Source organism: Photinus pyralis, unplaced genomic scaffold, assembly GCF_008802855.1.
Source record: "Photinus pyralis isolate 1611_PpyrPB1 unplaced genomic scaffold, Ppyr1.3 Ppyr1.4_LG5, whole genome shotgun sequence".
NCBI classification, from domain to species: domain Eukaryota; kingdom Metazoa; phylum Arthropoda; class Insecta; order Coleoptera; family Lampyridae; genus Photinus; species Photinus pyralis.
The window spans coordinates 271,106-287,918 of NW_022170596.1; the positions used below are offsets into that span (position 1 = coordinate 271,106).

Consider the following 16,813-nt stretch of genomic DNA (forward strand, 5'->3'; position numbering starts at 1 on the left):
GCATAGTGTGACACCACACTTAGAGGGTTTTACGGAACTTACCCGGATCATTTCCAAATCGCCTATTGAAACCTCCCCATAAGCAAATAATGACGCTCTGGAAAGTGTCTAAAACCTTCTGAACAATATACAGTACACGAAGGGCTCGAGAAACCTTGAGAGTTTAAAAAGTCAGAAAAATGCGATCAAAAATGATCATCATTAGTCCAGTTTACATACAAACACACACACTGTATGATAATGTGACATTGTCTTAAAAGAATCCGCAGTCATTATGCTTATTTAAAAAATAACCCCCGTAGAGGTTGTCAAAAATTGCCTTAGCGGACGGTATTTCACGTCCACTTGGCGGGGTATTGGTATAAAGTTTTCAACTAGCAATAATTGCACCTCAGTATTCCTTCATTGGTTACAATATCGCCACTGCGCAAAGCTGACTTCATTATTCGAAAATCGTGAATGTTAGCTAACGCCGCCATCTATTCAACTAACAGCAATACTGGGGACGCCATCTAGCGTCAGGGATATTTGCCGCATGATATCAGGCAAAGATATAATACTACACCTTTGTATCAGGTACTTATTTTGTATCATTATCAAGTATCTACCAATTTTGTGTAGGTAATTGAAATAGATCGATTTATACTTTATAAATAAACTGTTTAATGCGTAAATATACTGTATATTATGATCAAGGCTTCTCCTAACAAATTTGGTTACACTTTTAATACGGTCATGAACCATCATGTCATAACAAAATATGAGTAAAAGAACTCGGAAGTGCAAAGAATTTAAAGAAAGGGAAGAATGTGAACAGTTTGAAATAAAGAATCTGGTGGTGGAGCAACCGGAAGAAATGTTTGTTAATTGTTAATATTAGGCAGGTACCTCAAAACTCAACCATATCATTATGAATTCTTTATTTTTTTATTCAATGACCACATATTTGCGATATTCATGACTCTTCTTCCGTTTTTGCAGATTACCCCATTTCGAATGCTTCCAACTGTTTATGGTTTTTCCAGGTTCTTAGAATTGTTATGGATTCAAGGACAATTCATTGTACCGTATCAGTGGAACCTACAAAGGACCCAAAATTACATATAAAAATTACATATAAAATGAATTCTTTGTATTCTTAATGCTTTGTTTTTTTTCCGAATCACTTTATATTCAATAGGAAATGCCTACACTTCTATGAGATGTAGGTAAATGTAGGTATTACTTCAAAATACAGATACAGTTATTTTAATTATTAAGAAATAATGATTGCAAAATTGCAGTAATACATATAGCATATATTATAACGTAAATTTAATTAAACGCTTTATTTATTCAACTAATTAACAATAAATTTATAACAGTCTTAAAATGAATTAATTTATCACAGTAATAATTATTTATCACTTTTTATAAGGTAACTCAAGCGGATCGAAGTTAGAACTGACTAACTGAACTGAAATACGCTACAACTTGCTTATACAATATGAAATTATATAATACAACAAACCCAGACAACAAACTAGATCCGAATGAGACCATAAATAAGGTGTTTGTATATTACTACAGTTTTTATCCACGATCGTCGTTACTAAATGAATAAACAGATCTTACTGTATATTTGAACTTGGTGTAAACGGCGCATTATTTGTAGGAAATTATCCATGGTTGTCAGTTTATTCACCAAACTTTCATTTTGAGGTTATGTCGTAAGATTTATTATTTTTATATTTTCCATAAAGAAAACATCTAATGGTTATTTTCAAACGTAATTACGCGATTTATTTCTCACGTGTAGCTATTAACAATAGCAGTTATTGGAACTTTCTGTACTAATTAACTAAAATATATGTTGAAGTTGAAGTGCTATTAACCATGACTGCTCCTATGGAACGAATACAAGTATTAGACTCGATTGAGAAAGATATAATAACATGTCTTCATACTGCAGGTAATTACTGAATAAGTGGAACTTGCTGTTAATTTTTTCATTTATAGGGCAAGCATTTGTGGAACTTAGTAAAGAAAAGTCCAGTTTAAAACAGGCCGAAAACCATACACAGACGTTTCTTAAAACATTAGGCGTTGTAGAGACTAAACTTACTGATCAGATTAACTATTTGACCCAAGTGTCTACGGGTCAACCACACGAAGGCTCTGGCTACGCTTCCCAGAAAGTTTTACAAATGGCATGGCATAGATTGGAGCATGCCAGATCCCGAGTAAACGAATTAGACAGGCTTAAAGTGAAACATTTACAGGGCAGAACATCACGTAATCAACAAGCCATTACTAATGGTATCGCGACAGGCCCAAGCAGCGCACCTACAGCGGGAATGCCATCTTCCTCGTAGAGTAGACAAATTACACAATAGATTTTTATTTATAAAATTTGATGCAAAGTACATAACAGGTAAAATTAAAAGATTTATCATAGGTGGTTAGTGTTATTTTTGTGTGATCCATTTTCTGTTATTCGGTTTTGCTCTTGGGCATGTTGCCACTTCATAACTTCGCTCTTTATCCTAGTAATGTCAGACGCATACGTGCGGCAGCAGCCACCTACCCACGTCGCACCCAAATCCAGCCATTTCGGGATATACGACACTAATGATTCGCATTTATCACGATTTATCCACCTATCTCTATTTAAATTAGTTTGAATTTGTGCCATCTACATTAACTTACCCTAAATCGACACTGTAAGTTTCGCCGCTGTTTGGATAAACAATTAATGGCACTGGATTTTTGGGACGATTTACGTTAAAGTCTTTAAAGAGTGATTCGACTAATTTGGGTGCCAAGCAGTTGACTCCCACAGCTACAATTTGTTCGGGGTTAAGGTCGTAACATTTTCTTGCAGCCTTCTGGAAATTATCTCCATTTACTAGACATTTTCCATCATGCTACAGTTAGAAGACGGATTAAGGTATTAATGACTGATATACTCACGTTACAACTAAAGGCGACCCAAGCTTTAACATCTGGATACTCCTTAATTAATTCCACGAGCATTTCAGCCTCGACACAACACGGAATTGTTTCAATACCAAGCATGCGAATGCCAGCATCCACCAACGCTTGAATTCTTGGTCTATGCCATTCTCTCATCACTTCTATTGGAGTTGTAGCACCATAGGCCCCCGTATATTCGGAGCCGTCATGCAAGGATGCCCCGTATGGTCCCACAGATCCCACAATGAGTGGCAGTCTTGCTGAAAATTGTTATGCTTACTTCGTTCAATCTGAAAATTGTATTACAGTTATCGGAAAACTCCTCTTGAAACCTATCACACGCAATTTTGGCATAGTTGACCGCTTCCTTGATTAGATCGTATCCTTCTTCTGCTGACAAATTTAGATACTTCTGAAACCCGGGGATGCTAGCTTGGTAGGTGTTGGTCATAATCACGTCGGCACCGGCTAAAATTAGACGTTTTAGACATTCCCAAGACACATGTATGATAAATGCACCTCTAAGAAAATCTAGATGTGTGTCAATTACTGCCTGCGGCTGCGTTTTTAAAAATCTTGCGCTCCAAAGTGGATCACCATCGATGTGATCCACAATGTGACATCCAAGTTGAGTGGCAAATCCTCCATCTAAGACGTGAATGTTGTCCGAGTTAAGGTTTGTAATATTGAATGGAGCCATGATCTGAAATAGAATAATTTTAACTGAAAGATAGTTTGTATCGCGAAGTGCGCCAATTTTAAAGAGAGACATACATATACACATTGTAGATAGGTACCTTTTCGATCACAAAGTGAATGGATCATATCAGTGACACTATCATGAATAAATCCCTTATGTAATCATATACTTTGGGAGTCCAAATAATCTAAAAGGCACAATGGGAACCTCATAACGAGTACTTATACACAATCAAACATGGCAAGTAGGTAACTGTAGCTACTGATATTAAGACTTTATCTTTCCACACTAGTTTTACAGATCTTTTCCATTTTTTGGACTTTTATGACTAAATTTTCCTTCGAAATTCAATTACAACTTAACCTAAAATTTCACGTCACGTGACAGAAGAGCTCTGCGCAGTGCCTGTGGTTCCTGTGGTTAGAGTCCCTCTAGTTTAAATACATTTTTGTTATATCTGCTAAAATAAAGACGGTTTACTCTTGATTAATTTTCAGAATTCGGCCCTGTATATTCATTGATTTGGGGCTAGTGATGTTAAATTACACGTTTTTTTTAAAGTGCGTAATATTACGTGTAAAATTACCAATTGTTTATGTTTTTTGTTTTTTTAAATATTCCATAAACCTTTTTGAATTTTGCGAGTGTTTGAAAACAAAAACACTGTATCCTCTTCATTAAACCAAACTAGATTCAAGGGTGAATCGTTTACGTTGGTATAGTACCGTTGATGGTCTGTAGTAGTACAGATCAAAATGTATCAAATAGGTATATTGGGAAAATGAAAACAAAGTTTGACGTTTTCAGTTTCTTGGTGGAAGCTCAGTTATTTCCAAAGATTTTTCAAAAATTTCTAAAGCGTTCTTTTAGTCACAAGTTTTGTCCTCATTTTAGCCTACACTGTTAACGTACAGTGGACTCTCGCTCCGCATCATTGTTTTTTTTGTAATTACGCGACTATTTATACTACTCCCACCGCTCTCATGCTCTTGTAACTTGTTACCTTCTGACAATGCCCTTATGAGGAATCATTGCTAACATTCCGCTCCACAAGTGTTGAATGTATCCAAAGGGCCTCTAGGTAAATGAAAATAAGTTTACTTTTTATGTTATTTTAAACTGTTACTAGAGGTAATTTATTTATTTTTGGTATGTACATTATTATAAACTTTCAAAAAAGCTTTGCTTAACACCCGGTATCGAGAAGCGTTGTAAGTTTGGTGATTCGATAGTAAGGGGTTTCTGAAGTTAATTATTAGCTCGAGTAGTGTGATATTTGTGTTTGCATTTTTGAGTAATTGTTTATTATACCACCGCTAAGCACGTAAGTTTTGTAATGAATTTATCAGGATTCAAACCGTTCAGGTAGGAATTTTTGGATGTTTTTTTTTGTAACCGCCGAATGCTCTCTTGCCAGGGAAGAAGCGAGTCAATTAATAATTTAATTATATAATTAAAGCGCCGTTAATAAATTATTAATCATTTTAGATTCCCATAATAAGCGAAAACCAGGATAGAAACGAGTTCCAAATCGAGTTATTTACACGTTATCAGTTTTGAAGACATACCGGAGTGTAAATAATGACAACAGTTGTTGCGCCGGGAAATTACAGTCAGGTCTAGGGATTAATGAGTATTGAAGTTTGAATGCGATTAATTGGGTATGACGTTTTGATGAGTTGTAGAAAAAACGGGCAGACGGAGTTCAAAGTTATCTCAAACTAAGCGCGCTTAAAAAATGGGAAGTCCGATGTCCATCTAATATTTTTCCGATAGTTGCTGGCCGAGCAATTAATTAAAAACCGAATTAATTTGAGTCATAAATACAGCGAGGAGCGGGAAATTTCCAACTCTACTTGCCCAAGCTCTGGATTTCTTTAAAAGCTAATGCTAGATTTTGTGGGTATCTTTTGCCATTTTGCGTGCCGTAAGTTAGCTCTTTTTCTGCTTCTGCATTTTTTCAAAGAAATGCCTCCATAAATAAAAAATCGGTATTGCGTAGCCTGCGCACGCGCACATCTGATATTTACTCAGTATGCGATATGTTTGCCGTTACTAGAAGTATCTGTGGTTAAAATTTGAAAAAATATTTCAGTAAATAAGAACGTTGACATCGGGCACTCTGCGTATATTAATCGTAAAGATTTCTCTTGTCTCAGATCCAGAGCTATAAATTAAGCTACTCAATACAAATAGAATGACTTAAATATATTAAAAACTGGAGGAGTAGTTTGGGTCTCGGACGGACGGACAGCCAGACAGACTGCCAAAGCGCACCCAATTTTGTTGTAAAATGCGCAGAAAGGAAAGGTGCCCACGTAGGCCCACCATTGGTTACGTGCTCGCATATCGTAGTTTTTTGTGTGTAGGCAATAAGGGTCTTGGGGAGTGGGGGACTCCACAACTCCAGACAATTGCATTTGTCATTAAAACAGTGAATATTTGCGCTATAATATGGCCACTCGCCTCCGTCCCCATGCACACAAATAGGGAAAATGAACTTGTACTGGGCCATTTCTGGCACTCAAGCCGATCACGTAACATTTTGTTATCATCTCCCGCACTGAGAGGGATTTAAAAGCGATATTTCAAGTTCACTTAAAAAATTACAGGGTGTAAGATGGGACTTTCGAGCTCCAGAGGGATTGAGCAAACAGAGAATCGAAGGTAGAAATTTAGATAATTATTGCCTCTATCTAGCATACATTGCGTAAAATGAAGGGATTTTACCACAAGTAGAATCCTTCGTAAATTAAATTGAGCAGGAATGCTGCACGCTTCGCTTGGTTAATAATAAGTAGCATAGTCACTGTTCGTGCTGCACTTGCATCTTATGATCTTAAGCGTGCTCGTGGTACCACCACCGGATGCGAAAGTAATCACGGACTAATTTAATTAATTTTCCTCCTAAAACACCGCATAATCAAATGGGGAATTGTAATTGCGGTATCTTTTGATTATAGAGTGTAAGTAAAATGGCATAGGTAAAATTCCAACTCTTTGTTAGGGATAATTATATTCTGCAACGTTTAATTAAAAACCTTTTCCCATAGATTATACGTGAAAGAAAAGAACGTAATAACGCGAACACATTTTCTAGAAAATTGGTGTTTCAGCAAGATGCATATTTTCCGCTTTAATTCCTCGAGGTAATACCCATCATGTTTTACCCATACGCTTGACATTATGGGTATGGCTAAAACACTCATAAAGGAGGAAGTTCTTTCACATTTTTATGGGAATAATATATTATAACGCCGTAACAAATTACTTAACTTTTTGCAGTGTTATGAAATTTTAACGAAACGAGGAATGATTATCATGCATTTAACGTCTCCTGTGGGGTTTTCGGCCTTATGAAAGAAAATGAACATGTTTGCGTATGCAATTTCTCCGCCTTTCATAGTGGGGGATTAATTTTTGAACAGCTTATCACGTCGACGGAAGCATAATTAACACCAGTTGCTTGCAAATTTCCTAGTTAAAAATCGAAAATAGACATTGTTTAAACATTAGGTATATCATGCACGGGTTCAAATGAAAGGCCCAATTTGCTTTTGTAATTATTCTATGTTTATGAGAAGGGCACGTACAAATACCGACCTTACGTTTATTGAAAAACAAATTATTCTACAGCCATGCATTATGTATTGACGCAAGATGCAATGCAAAATTCACTGGTGAGAACAAACCAATTTCTCATTCCTTGGAAAAATGTAAAATACACTGTAGTTTAACAAAAAGAAAGTCGTAAGGTGAAGCGAAATTGAACGTCATTCTATATGACATTGTATTTCCCCGAGGAATGCAATTGTTGAACGATTTAATCTCCTCCAAATTGCTTTGGAACATGCTACCTACCTATATCTTTGATCGAGACTTCGGTAGTTGCTAAATATTTGTTCGACATTTTCATTGAAACTTGAGGTACCGTAAGTCTGCTTATTAAAGATGACTAATTTATAGTGTAAGTTTCAGGTAGGTATAGGTAACTCCAACATTAAATCATTTTAGATCACATAAGCTTCATTCTTGAGATTATGTAAAATATGGACTCGAGACAGGACATGCATTTTAATTTTGTACGTTTTTTTAGGGGAGGAATATACAAATGTCTTTTAGTTTAGATCTTATTCGCTTTCTTTTGATGGCCTTTTTCGTATACAAATATTGTTTTAAGCCAGTTATAAACGTACATAACGTATTACGGGCATATAAAGACAAGCCTACTTTGGGACGAGACGCATTTTTCGAAATAGAAAATGCGATATCATTTTTTCCGCTTTTCTTTCTATGCAATCGTACAAGGACAGTAGAAATCTTGTTAATGTTTCCTTTGATAGAACTAGAGGTCGGTCCCTCAAGGAGCAGGTATAGCTGTGCCAAATAATTTCATGTTTCCTAATTTGATATTTTTTTTAGCCGCTCAGTTGCAAACCATTAAAATCAAACAATATTGTATCAAATACTCGAGACAATGGTTTCGTCCGAATTTCGTCGTTTTCTTTTCCTTGAGACTTCACTTAAAAATATTGGTAAAGTTTAACAGTCGTTGTATGCATTTTTTTAAAATTCAATGTCGGTTTAATTGCAATTTCTGGCGATTAACTGAATTTAGTGTGATGAAGACCCACTTTTCTCTCATGCTGGAGCCTATAATTTGAATATAAGTGGATGCATACGTAAGTACGACCATCTTCTTTAAGCACCTGGATATCTCGTGTGCTCTTTTTCGGATTTTTCCATCTGAAGCTACTATTGCGCTCCAGTGATCTTGGCCACGTCACTGTACCAAATATACTCTTCGTTGTGTTGGCAGCAAGTAATTACGCCAATAACATATGTTCAGCTTTTTTGAGCTCAAAACATAGCTTTGTGAACATTTCCAAATTTGGATCTTAGTTTATTTATTTATTTATTGTTCTTCTTTTTCTGGGCCCTCAACAGGCTCGCGCCCAATTACAGAGTGACCCGCATAATGTGTTTAGGGGTGCCCCTGCAGAAGGTTTTATACTATTCCGGTCTATATTCCGGTATTTAGCTTACGGATTAGGAAAACTGCAGGAAAGCGTAATTAGGAGTAGCCTGCAGAATGCTCGAAATTGATCTAAAGAAATTGCCACCTGTACACCTTTTCATTAGGCTCATTTTATAGAGATTTTTTTTCTCTTTTCGATGATGTAATATGTTAGTACCCTAATACAAGAAAATTAACATTAACAATAACACTAATATAAATAAGGTCGACAGATACAAACAGGGAACCGATAAATATGAGTGAAGTGTTCGCTAATGGATTGTCAAGATCTCTATGGCAGGGGCGAGGATTCTATAGCCGGTCCGTGCAGAGCGCAGTTGGAGGGCCAATTTTAATTCCACGCCAAAGAAACGTTATCAGCGAGGATTGTATAGCCGGTCCGGACAGAGCACGGAGAGGACTGATTTTATTTAGATTGAAAGCCGTCACCAGAACCCATCTAGAACTGGTGCACAAACAATAAATGTACACTCAAACCGGCTCGGGAAAGCGGACACGAGAGCGGAAGCGGTACGGATGCGGGATATAAGGCAGATTTATAAACTTTACGTTCTCGTCCGTCGTTGCAGAGCTTACTTCGGTTTAGTTTACAGTTTGTTCATGAAAGGGACCGGAATTATTTCTGTGAAAGATTTATGATGAATGAGCATATATCAAAATCTTATAAAGGATGTTAATACACTTCACACGCCAAAATGAGTAACTTTGACAGTTGGAGTTTGACACTAATTTGCGTGTCAAATGGGTACTCTTTTTCCATTAGTCAATATCTTCGGTGAACTACGAACTGCCAGCGCGAACGCGGGCGACAAAGTTTATAAATCGGCCTATATTCCTACAGCGGTAGGTATATGGGTGCGAACTTGAAATAAAATAACCTTACCTTAACCAAATTTGGCATTCTCGTGGATAGAACCAATGTCAACATTTTTTCTGAATAAACCTAGCATATAAAACGCATTTTCCGATCTTGTAAAAAGTATTCCCAAAATTCCTACCCTAAGATCTGAAATTTCATGCCTGAGCATATCCGTGAGATGGTGAAACCACTCGACTTAAATTTTGTAAATTTGAAAACAGATTTTAAATATTGTTCTTATTTATGTGGCCAAAAACTCTTACCCCTTGCGTTACGCAAACCTAGTTAATTGCTGTTGTAAGAAATTGGGTCAGGTTAAGTACGAAAGTATGTTCTGCACATTCAGTTTTCAAACTAAATGATGCAGAAATAACTCGATGGTACGAACCTAATGCTGAAAACCCCCAGATTCTGCCGTACGTCGTTGTCGAGATCTCGATTGATTTTTAAAGAGACATTTAAAGATGATTCATAAATTATCGACTTCAGGAATGGCTTACAGTGATGCAGGGATAGCAGTACAGTACCAATATAATGCCGAAAACCCGAAAGGTATATACGATATTCATTTGGCGAAATCTCGATAGATTCATAAAAGGCACCCTAACACCCGACAGTTAGTGAAATAATAATTTTCTTGAGAATCAAAGAAGCGCTAAAAATAATTTTTTTTTCAAAGTAGATACAAAGCATATGTCACAAGAAAATTACTTGATTGATTGCGATGCCATAATCGGCACACCTTTCTTATAAAAGGCTCATTGTTCTTAAATACCTAAGGAGTATACACGGATGCAGTGAGGTGAAAAATTAACAGTCCCGAGAAACTGCTCGAAAATTCTTACTTTGGGATTTTCGTAGTTGCCAAGTCAGATCTGCCCTCAAAATTACCCGGCCGGGATGTCCAGGGGTGGAGATACGAGGGAAACGGCGGTAATTTTTTAAGAGAAAATGATAATTGGGAAAGGTAGATTATTTTTTTATACACAAAAACCCCCGACTAACGATTTTCGATTAGTTTCTCGGTTTCGCGCCACCCCTCAACATCCCCGCGCAATTTAAAAGGCAGATATGAACACGGCGACCGCAAAATATATATGTTTATCATTTTGCAAAATATAATGATGCAATAATAAATATATTTTTTGCACTCCTTACGCAATTTTCAAAAAATGTTTCAACCAGTGTCACCGGAATTTTAAATGAATCAATGTGTTTCAGCGCGATAGAGTTAGATCACACGTTGTGTCAAGCACCACGTGCATGAAAGATATCTACTTATCAGCATTTAATAAATGTATTGTTTATTAAATGTTATCAGCGTCTTTTTAATTTTTTTAGGAATAAAAAAATAGCGCCTCCCCCTGTATACACGTTTATCATATTATAATATTATTTTTCAAAAACTGCAGCTTTTCTTGAAAACCTTCTCAAATTACTAGAAAAATATCGAGTGAGTTGTGATATACCGGGTGATATAAGCATGTAAGAAAAATTGGGTGGTAGAGTGGATCAAAACAAGCACTTTTTCCAAATAAACCGAGGGTCTTACGTGTTTCGATTAGGAACCTGCACTCTCAAAAAAGCAGTGAAATTTGTATTTCTTCTTTAATTGTTTTCTCAGCAACCATAAGAGTTACAAAGACCGGTGACACGTCTTTAATAGGTTTTCCCTTTCCGCAAAAATGTTTCAAAATTCCTACTACGAAAGGGAACACCCCAAATAAGGCTCCGAAAAAAAATTTTTGATTTTGACCAAATTTGGTATCTGAGGGTTTTTGAATATGAAAATCACGAATCACTGCAATTCTTGGCCGGGCAATTAACATTTTTTTCTCAGCAACCATAAGTGTTACAAAGACTATTCCGATTTTGCAAAAAACATTTCAAAATTCCTACCTGAAAGGATGGGGGTGCTAACAAAATTTGATTTCAACGAAATGTCTGGCAGTTTTTGAACAATAGAGCGGATCCCTAGGCCTAATCCACCTGACTTCAGCAATGTTCAAATACATTATAAGCATCATGGATAGAATGAGCCGCGCTCCGTCAAGTTGAGACCAGCTTTTCCCAGGCAATGTTTCCAAAGATGGTACAATGACATCTACTAACGCATTTATTTCAAGGCCTCCTAAGAAAATTATGCATAGGTATACCTAACGGTCACAATTTTTTTTTTTTTTAATTTATTGTTGCGCGCTTCAACTGCTAAGGTTATTAGTGCTTTTAAAATAACTTTACATTATGTTAAATAGTAAGTGTAATAGATGTAAAAAAATTAATGATATTCAATTCTTGTTCCTTTTGATTTCCGAGTGCCTCTGTGATGTTGTTCGGGATATTGTAGGTTCTTCTCTGGTTGTTGTATTTGCCACAGTCTATTATTATATGTTGTATGGTAGATTGCACAAGTCGCAGTTAGGGGGGTTTTGTTTTTGGAGTAGGTGATCGTGTGTCGTCTTGGTGTGTCCTATCCTTAGTGGATTCAGTTTTGTTCTTACGTGTCGAGGTTGGTTGTTCGTTGGAATCCATCTTTTTGTATCGGTTTTTATGATTCGCAGTTTGTTTGATTCTACTGCCTGCCAGTCATTATTCCATTTATCCATTATTTTGGGTTTGATGGAGTTTTTTACATCGTCCATGGTGCAGCTGTTTGCTATTTCATTTAGAGTTGTAGCTAATTTGGCTTTTTGGTCGGCTTCATCATTTCCTCGAATTTCTTTGTGTGAGGGGATCCATAGCACAGTTAATTTTGTATTAGTGGATTTTATTTTGGTAAATAATGTGTGTATGTCGTTTACGTGAGGGTTGTCACTATAAATGTTTTTAATGCTGTACACGGCACTTAAAGAGTCTGTTATGAGCAGATATTTATGTGGTAGGTTTCTATGGATGTGTTGGAGGGCAATTTTAATGGCGAAGAGTTCTGCAGTATGGATCGAACTTATGTCACTCAATTTATAGGATTCACTATAGTTTGTGGATACGAATGCGCTTCCTACACTGTTATTTATTTTAGATCCGTCCGTATATATTTTTTCGTAGTCAGGGTAGTTATTTAAAACTTCGTAAAACATTTGTTTATATATAGTGGAGGATGTTTGTTGTTTGGAGAGGTCGGAGAGAGATATATTTATTTCTGGTAGTTCAATAAGCCAAGGTGGAGTTTTTTCGGTACAAGAGTAAGTAGGTGGTAAGTTGATGGTAAGTTTATTCATAATTTCTTTTGTTCTAATAGGGATAGAGAGAGTTGTTCTTGGTTTTGATTTGTATTTATTTTCGTATAGAGAGTGTTGTAATAAATTATGGTTAATATGATTTGGATTTGCCTTTGGAGATATGAAATATTTAATAAGCTGCTGATTTCTTCTAAGATTCGGAGGAAGTTCTCCAGAAATACAGTATATACTCAGAAGAGGGCTTGTTCTGTGCGCCCCAGTTACCATTCTTAATCCTGCGTTATAAATTGCGTCGATTTCTTTTAATGTCTTGGATCTGCTTGTGGCATATATTATACTAGAGTAATCAATTTTGCTTCGTATAAGAGCTTTAAAGAGTTTTCTATGTGGTTCGTATTCTTGCCGGACATATAGATAATAAGGTCATCTGCATAAAGCAGGGATTTTACGGGATATGTAATATTTGTTGTTATATCATTCATTGCTATTAAGAACAATGTTACACTTAGAACTGAACCTTGAGGGATTCCTGTGTCTTGTGTATATTTATTAGAATGTATGGACCCTACTCTAACTTGGAAGGTTCTGCCATTTAGGAAATTTTTTATAAAATATAACATTTTCCCTTTATGTCCCAGTCGGTTAATGTCTTAAGTATTTTTCCTTTAGAGACGGTGTCATACGCTTTTTGGATATCTAAAAATATGGCAACTAACTGTTCTTCATTTATAAATGCATTTCTTATGTCTGTTTCTATCTTCACTATATTGTCCAAAGTGCAATGATTTTTGCTGAAACCGCTTTGGTATTTGTTAAATAATTGTTTGTATTCTAAGTAGTATGTTAGCCGCTGGCTCACCATTTTCTCAAAGATCTTGCACATTGTACATGTTAGGGCTATTGGCGGTAGCTTGATGCTTCGGATTTATCCTTACTTGGTTTCAATATTGGAATTATTATCGCGTTTTTCCATCCCTGTGGAAGTATTCCCTCTGTCCAGATCTGGTTGTATAATTTTAGTAATGCTTCCTTGTATGATTCTGGTAGGTGTTTAAGCATGTCATTGTGTATGTTGTCTGGTCCTGGTGCAGTTTTGTTACAGTTGTCAATGGCTGATTGTAGTTCGAGTGTTGAAAATGTTGAGTTGTATATTTCATTATCCGGTAATGTCTGTATTTGTAAGGTGTCGTTTTCATTATTGTTGTTTCCAATGGTTTTGAATTGTATAGAGCTAATATTTCTGCTATTTGTTCTTTTTCAGTTATTATTTTGTTGTGTTGTGTTTTTAGTGCTGTTATATCGAAATGTGAATGTCTACCTTTTAAACTGCGTATTTTTTGCCACACGTCTTTTGTTGAAGTTTGTATATTTATGGTACCTATGTAATTTTTCCAAGATTCTTCCTTACTAGTCTTAATTGTTCGTCTGGCTATAGCTCTTAGTTTTTTAAAATGAATTAGATTCTCGATGGTTTTATATCTTCTATATATATTGAAAGCTTTATTTTTTTCTTTGATGACATCGGCGCATTTTTTATTCCACCATGGAACTTTATATTTATAAGGTGAGCCTTTCTTCATAGGTATGGTTTGTAGAGCCGCATTTAAAATGTTTTGTGTGAGTGCTGAACATATGTTATCCACTGTTTCGGATCTAGAAGCTTTCGGTGGGTTATTTTGCAAGAGTGATTTGTATTCTTCCCACAATTTTAGAAAATCTTAAATAAGGCATGTAATATGTGATCGATGTAGAATTTTTGTCCACATTTGAAACTGCAAAAAAATAAAGCAGGTTTCATTTGAAAAAATCAACTACCTATATTACGTTCGAAGTTATTAAACTTGAGTATTAATTTTAAAACACCCTGTAGAAGGGCGATCAAAATTTAAATCATTCGCATGTAACATCACGTCAGTATTGTTGATTTTGGAAGACGTTTTGAAATTCAAGTCAACGGAGCCATATTTTTGGAACAATCTTGAATAACTTGAAAACCTTTGCTAGGTATAGGGAAATGTGGTATCAAACGAGGTAGATTTTCACGTAGATTTCAAAAATGCAATCAAATCTGGGGTGCTCCGACACGAGCATGATAATATTTTCTTTCGATAGAATATGAAAAACTATGTTGGTATGCACATTTTTAGATTTAAATTATTAATGGGGGTCTTTTAATACTTTTAGGTAACGGTCTGCGTGAAACACCTTGTATAATTACAGGAAAAATGATAGACGTATTAATGTTTCTTATTTTTCCATGTCCGTGATGGTATCTCTTCCATAATTAGGTAATTATGTTAGCGACACCTTTTGTGATTATGAGTATTATCAAAGTGTGGTTTCAATATCACTAATAATTGCCTAGCTTGATCGGATACCAGGATCCAGCTATGCTTCTGTATTGCAACAAATAAAAGGGGAATGAACAATCTCCCAATGGTCAAAGAACATTTCAACTATTTCTAGGTATAATACCCGAACGGAGTGTAGGTATTTTATTATCAATAAGACAAATTGAAAGGTTGGAACGAAATGACTAAATAGAAATTAATTGAGGTGAGGAGTTCAGGCAAATAAATGTAGAGTTTGTGGGACACTCTCAACTTTGTTACATCATGTGATTATATTGACCAATGTTGGTCACTTAAGGGAGAAACCCAGAAGGTGACATTTCTCCCTCACCCTCACATTAAGACCCCTTCAAGGGTTTCAAACGCCTTAAAAAATAAGACTTTGCTAATTGGAGACAAGTTTACACCTACCAGTTTCAAAATGTCCTCGCAAGATGCACCTATCTTTAGGTTTTCTTTGCGTTCTTTGAATACTCGGTTAGAATCATATTAAATGATGTATAAATAATTTCTATTCCGCGCTTGCTAATCAATTATCTACTGACCTTGTTAATTATTTTTCAACATTCGCAATTAGAATGCAACAAACTCAAGTTCATGGATTTACGATCACAATTCACCAACTTTGTCTTTTGATTGTAGGTAGGTAATAGTTTAAGTTGTTTCAATCAAACTAATCCAGGCAAAACAGTTTACATGTCAAACGAGCACAAAAGTTAACCTTTTTGTATATTGTTGCCCTTACACTACTTGAATTATTCATTCATTGAAGAACATTCGTATGACGAAGAACCAATAAACTTGATTGCCTACTATTGTACTTGCAGTATTATGTACATATTTATGATCGGAAGATGAGCTTTGGAATTTAACTGCTACGTTACAAAGAGCATTTTTCAAAGATCGGGTCATTTAACGATAAAGATAAAATATTCTATATGGCCAGTGCATGCATTGTTGTTTCACACTTTTAGCATTATCGTAGAACACGCGGCGTGTTACTGTTTGCTCTAATTTAAGACCTCATATATTTCGTACACGTGCCAAAACTAATGCAAAATGAAAAATGACGTGCTAAGACTTTTGGTATACACTTACTGCTCAATATTTGTTCACTTTAACAAGTTTTGCAGCACAGAGAACACGGTTATTATTGGACGCGCTGAACGTCCAACACGCGCTGCCGATAAACTACCGGATTAAACGATTTTGTATCTGAACAATCGCTTGGCTGCTTACCAATTTCATAATTGCCTTTCATATCTGTTTACAGAAAATATCGTGGAAAAGTTATTGTTTTTGATGAACTACCATCGCGAAGTTTACTCCGGCCACGCAAATATTTGTCAGGCTGTTATCAAAAGAGCACATACGAACAAGCGGAAATTGTAAATAATACGTCATGATAATAACAAATAATCCCTATTCATAGATATTTAGACGCGTACAAATGTTTACTATAGAATTAATTTAGTAGCACTGTTGCCAAAAAAAGAGCAGTTAGTGTTGTTCATAATTTTCAATAATTGTCAATAGGTCATACCAGGGGTCATACGATCTTAAATTTAATGTGAATAATATAATAAACGTGTAAACAAATATAGAAAACGAGCTCCTGGGTATGGCTATAGCATGTGCAAAACCAAATTCTGAACCTGGTGTTAGTTTTGCCTTTATTTAAAGCGTATTTGTATGAAATTTCATTTGATTGCTTCCATAAATAAGAAAGTG

The 16,813-nt window shown here is 35.7% G+C and overlaps 2 protein-coding genes and 1 non-coding gene across 10 annotated transcripts; 1 reads left to right on the top strand and 2 right to left on the bottom strand.

Annotated features, from left to right (window-relative positions):
* Positions 1 to 293: 293 nt before the first annotated feature.
* Positions 294 to 435, bottom strand: LOC116172873. Its single transcript, XR_004145792.1, has one exon. It is a non-coding gene; the product is annotated as a U4 spliceosomal RNA (small nuclear RNA).
* A 1,241-nt stretch (positions 436 to 1,676) lies between these two features.
* LOC116171247 (mediator of RNA polymerase II transcription subunit 11-like) lies at positions 1,677 to 2,436 on the top strand. The gene is made up of 2 exons (XM_031487967.1): positions 1,677 to 1,951; positions 1,999 to 2,436. The coding sequence occupies exons 1-2, from the start codon at positions 1,876 to 1,878 to the stop codon at positions 2,352 to 2,354; spliced, it is 432 nt and encodes a 143-aa protein (XP_031343827.1). The 5' UTR covers positions 1,677 to 1,875; the 3' UTR covers positions 2,355 to 2,436.
* LOC116171246 (homocysteine S-methyltransferase 1-like) lies at positions 2,365 to 16,449 on the bottom strand. 8 transcript variants are annotated; one of them, XM_031487962.1, is made up of 6 exons: positions 16,322 to 16,449; positions 3,475 to 3,658; positions 3,262 to 3,423; positions 2,953 to 3,215; positions 2,689 to 2,906; positions 2,365 to 2,645 (listed from the first exon to the last, which is right to left on the bottom strand). In XM_031487962.1, the coding sequence occupies exons 1-6, from the start codon at positions 16,328 to 16,330 to the stop codon at positions 2,432 to 2,434; spliced, it is 1,050 nt and encodes a 349-aa protein (XP_031343822.1). In that variant the 5' UTR covers positions 16,331 to 16,449; the 3' UTR covers positions 2,365 to 2,431. The 8 variants fall into 8 exon arrangements, with proteins under 8 accessions (XP_031343822.1, XP_031343824.1, XP_031343826.1 ...); XM_031487964.1 differs by lacking the exon at positions 16,322 to 16,449 and adding an exon at positions 16,181 to 16,319; XM_031487966.1 differs by lacking the exon at positions 16,322 to 16,449 and adding an exon at positions 15,628 to 15,917.
* Between the last annotated feature and the right edge of the window lie 364 nt (positions 16,450 to 16,813).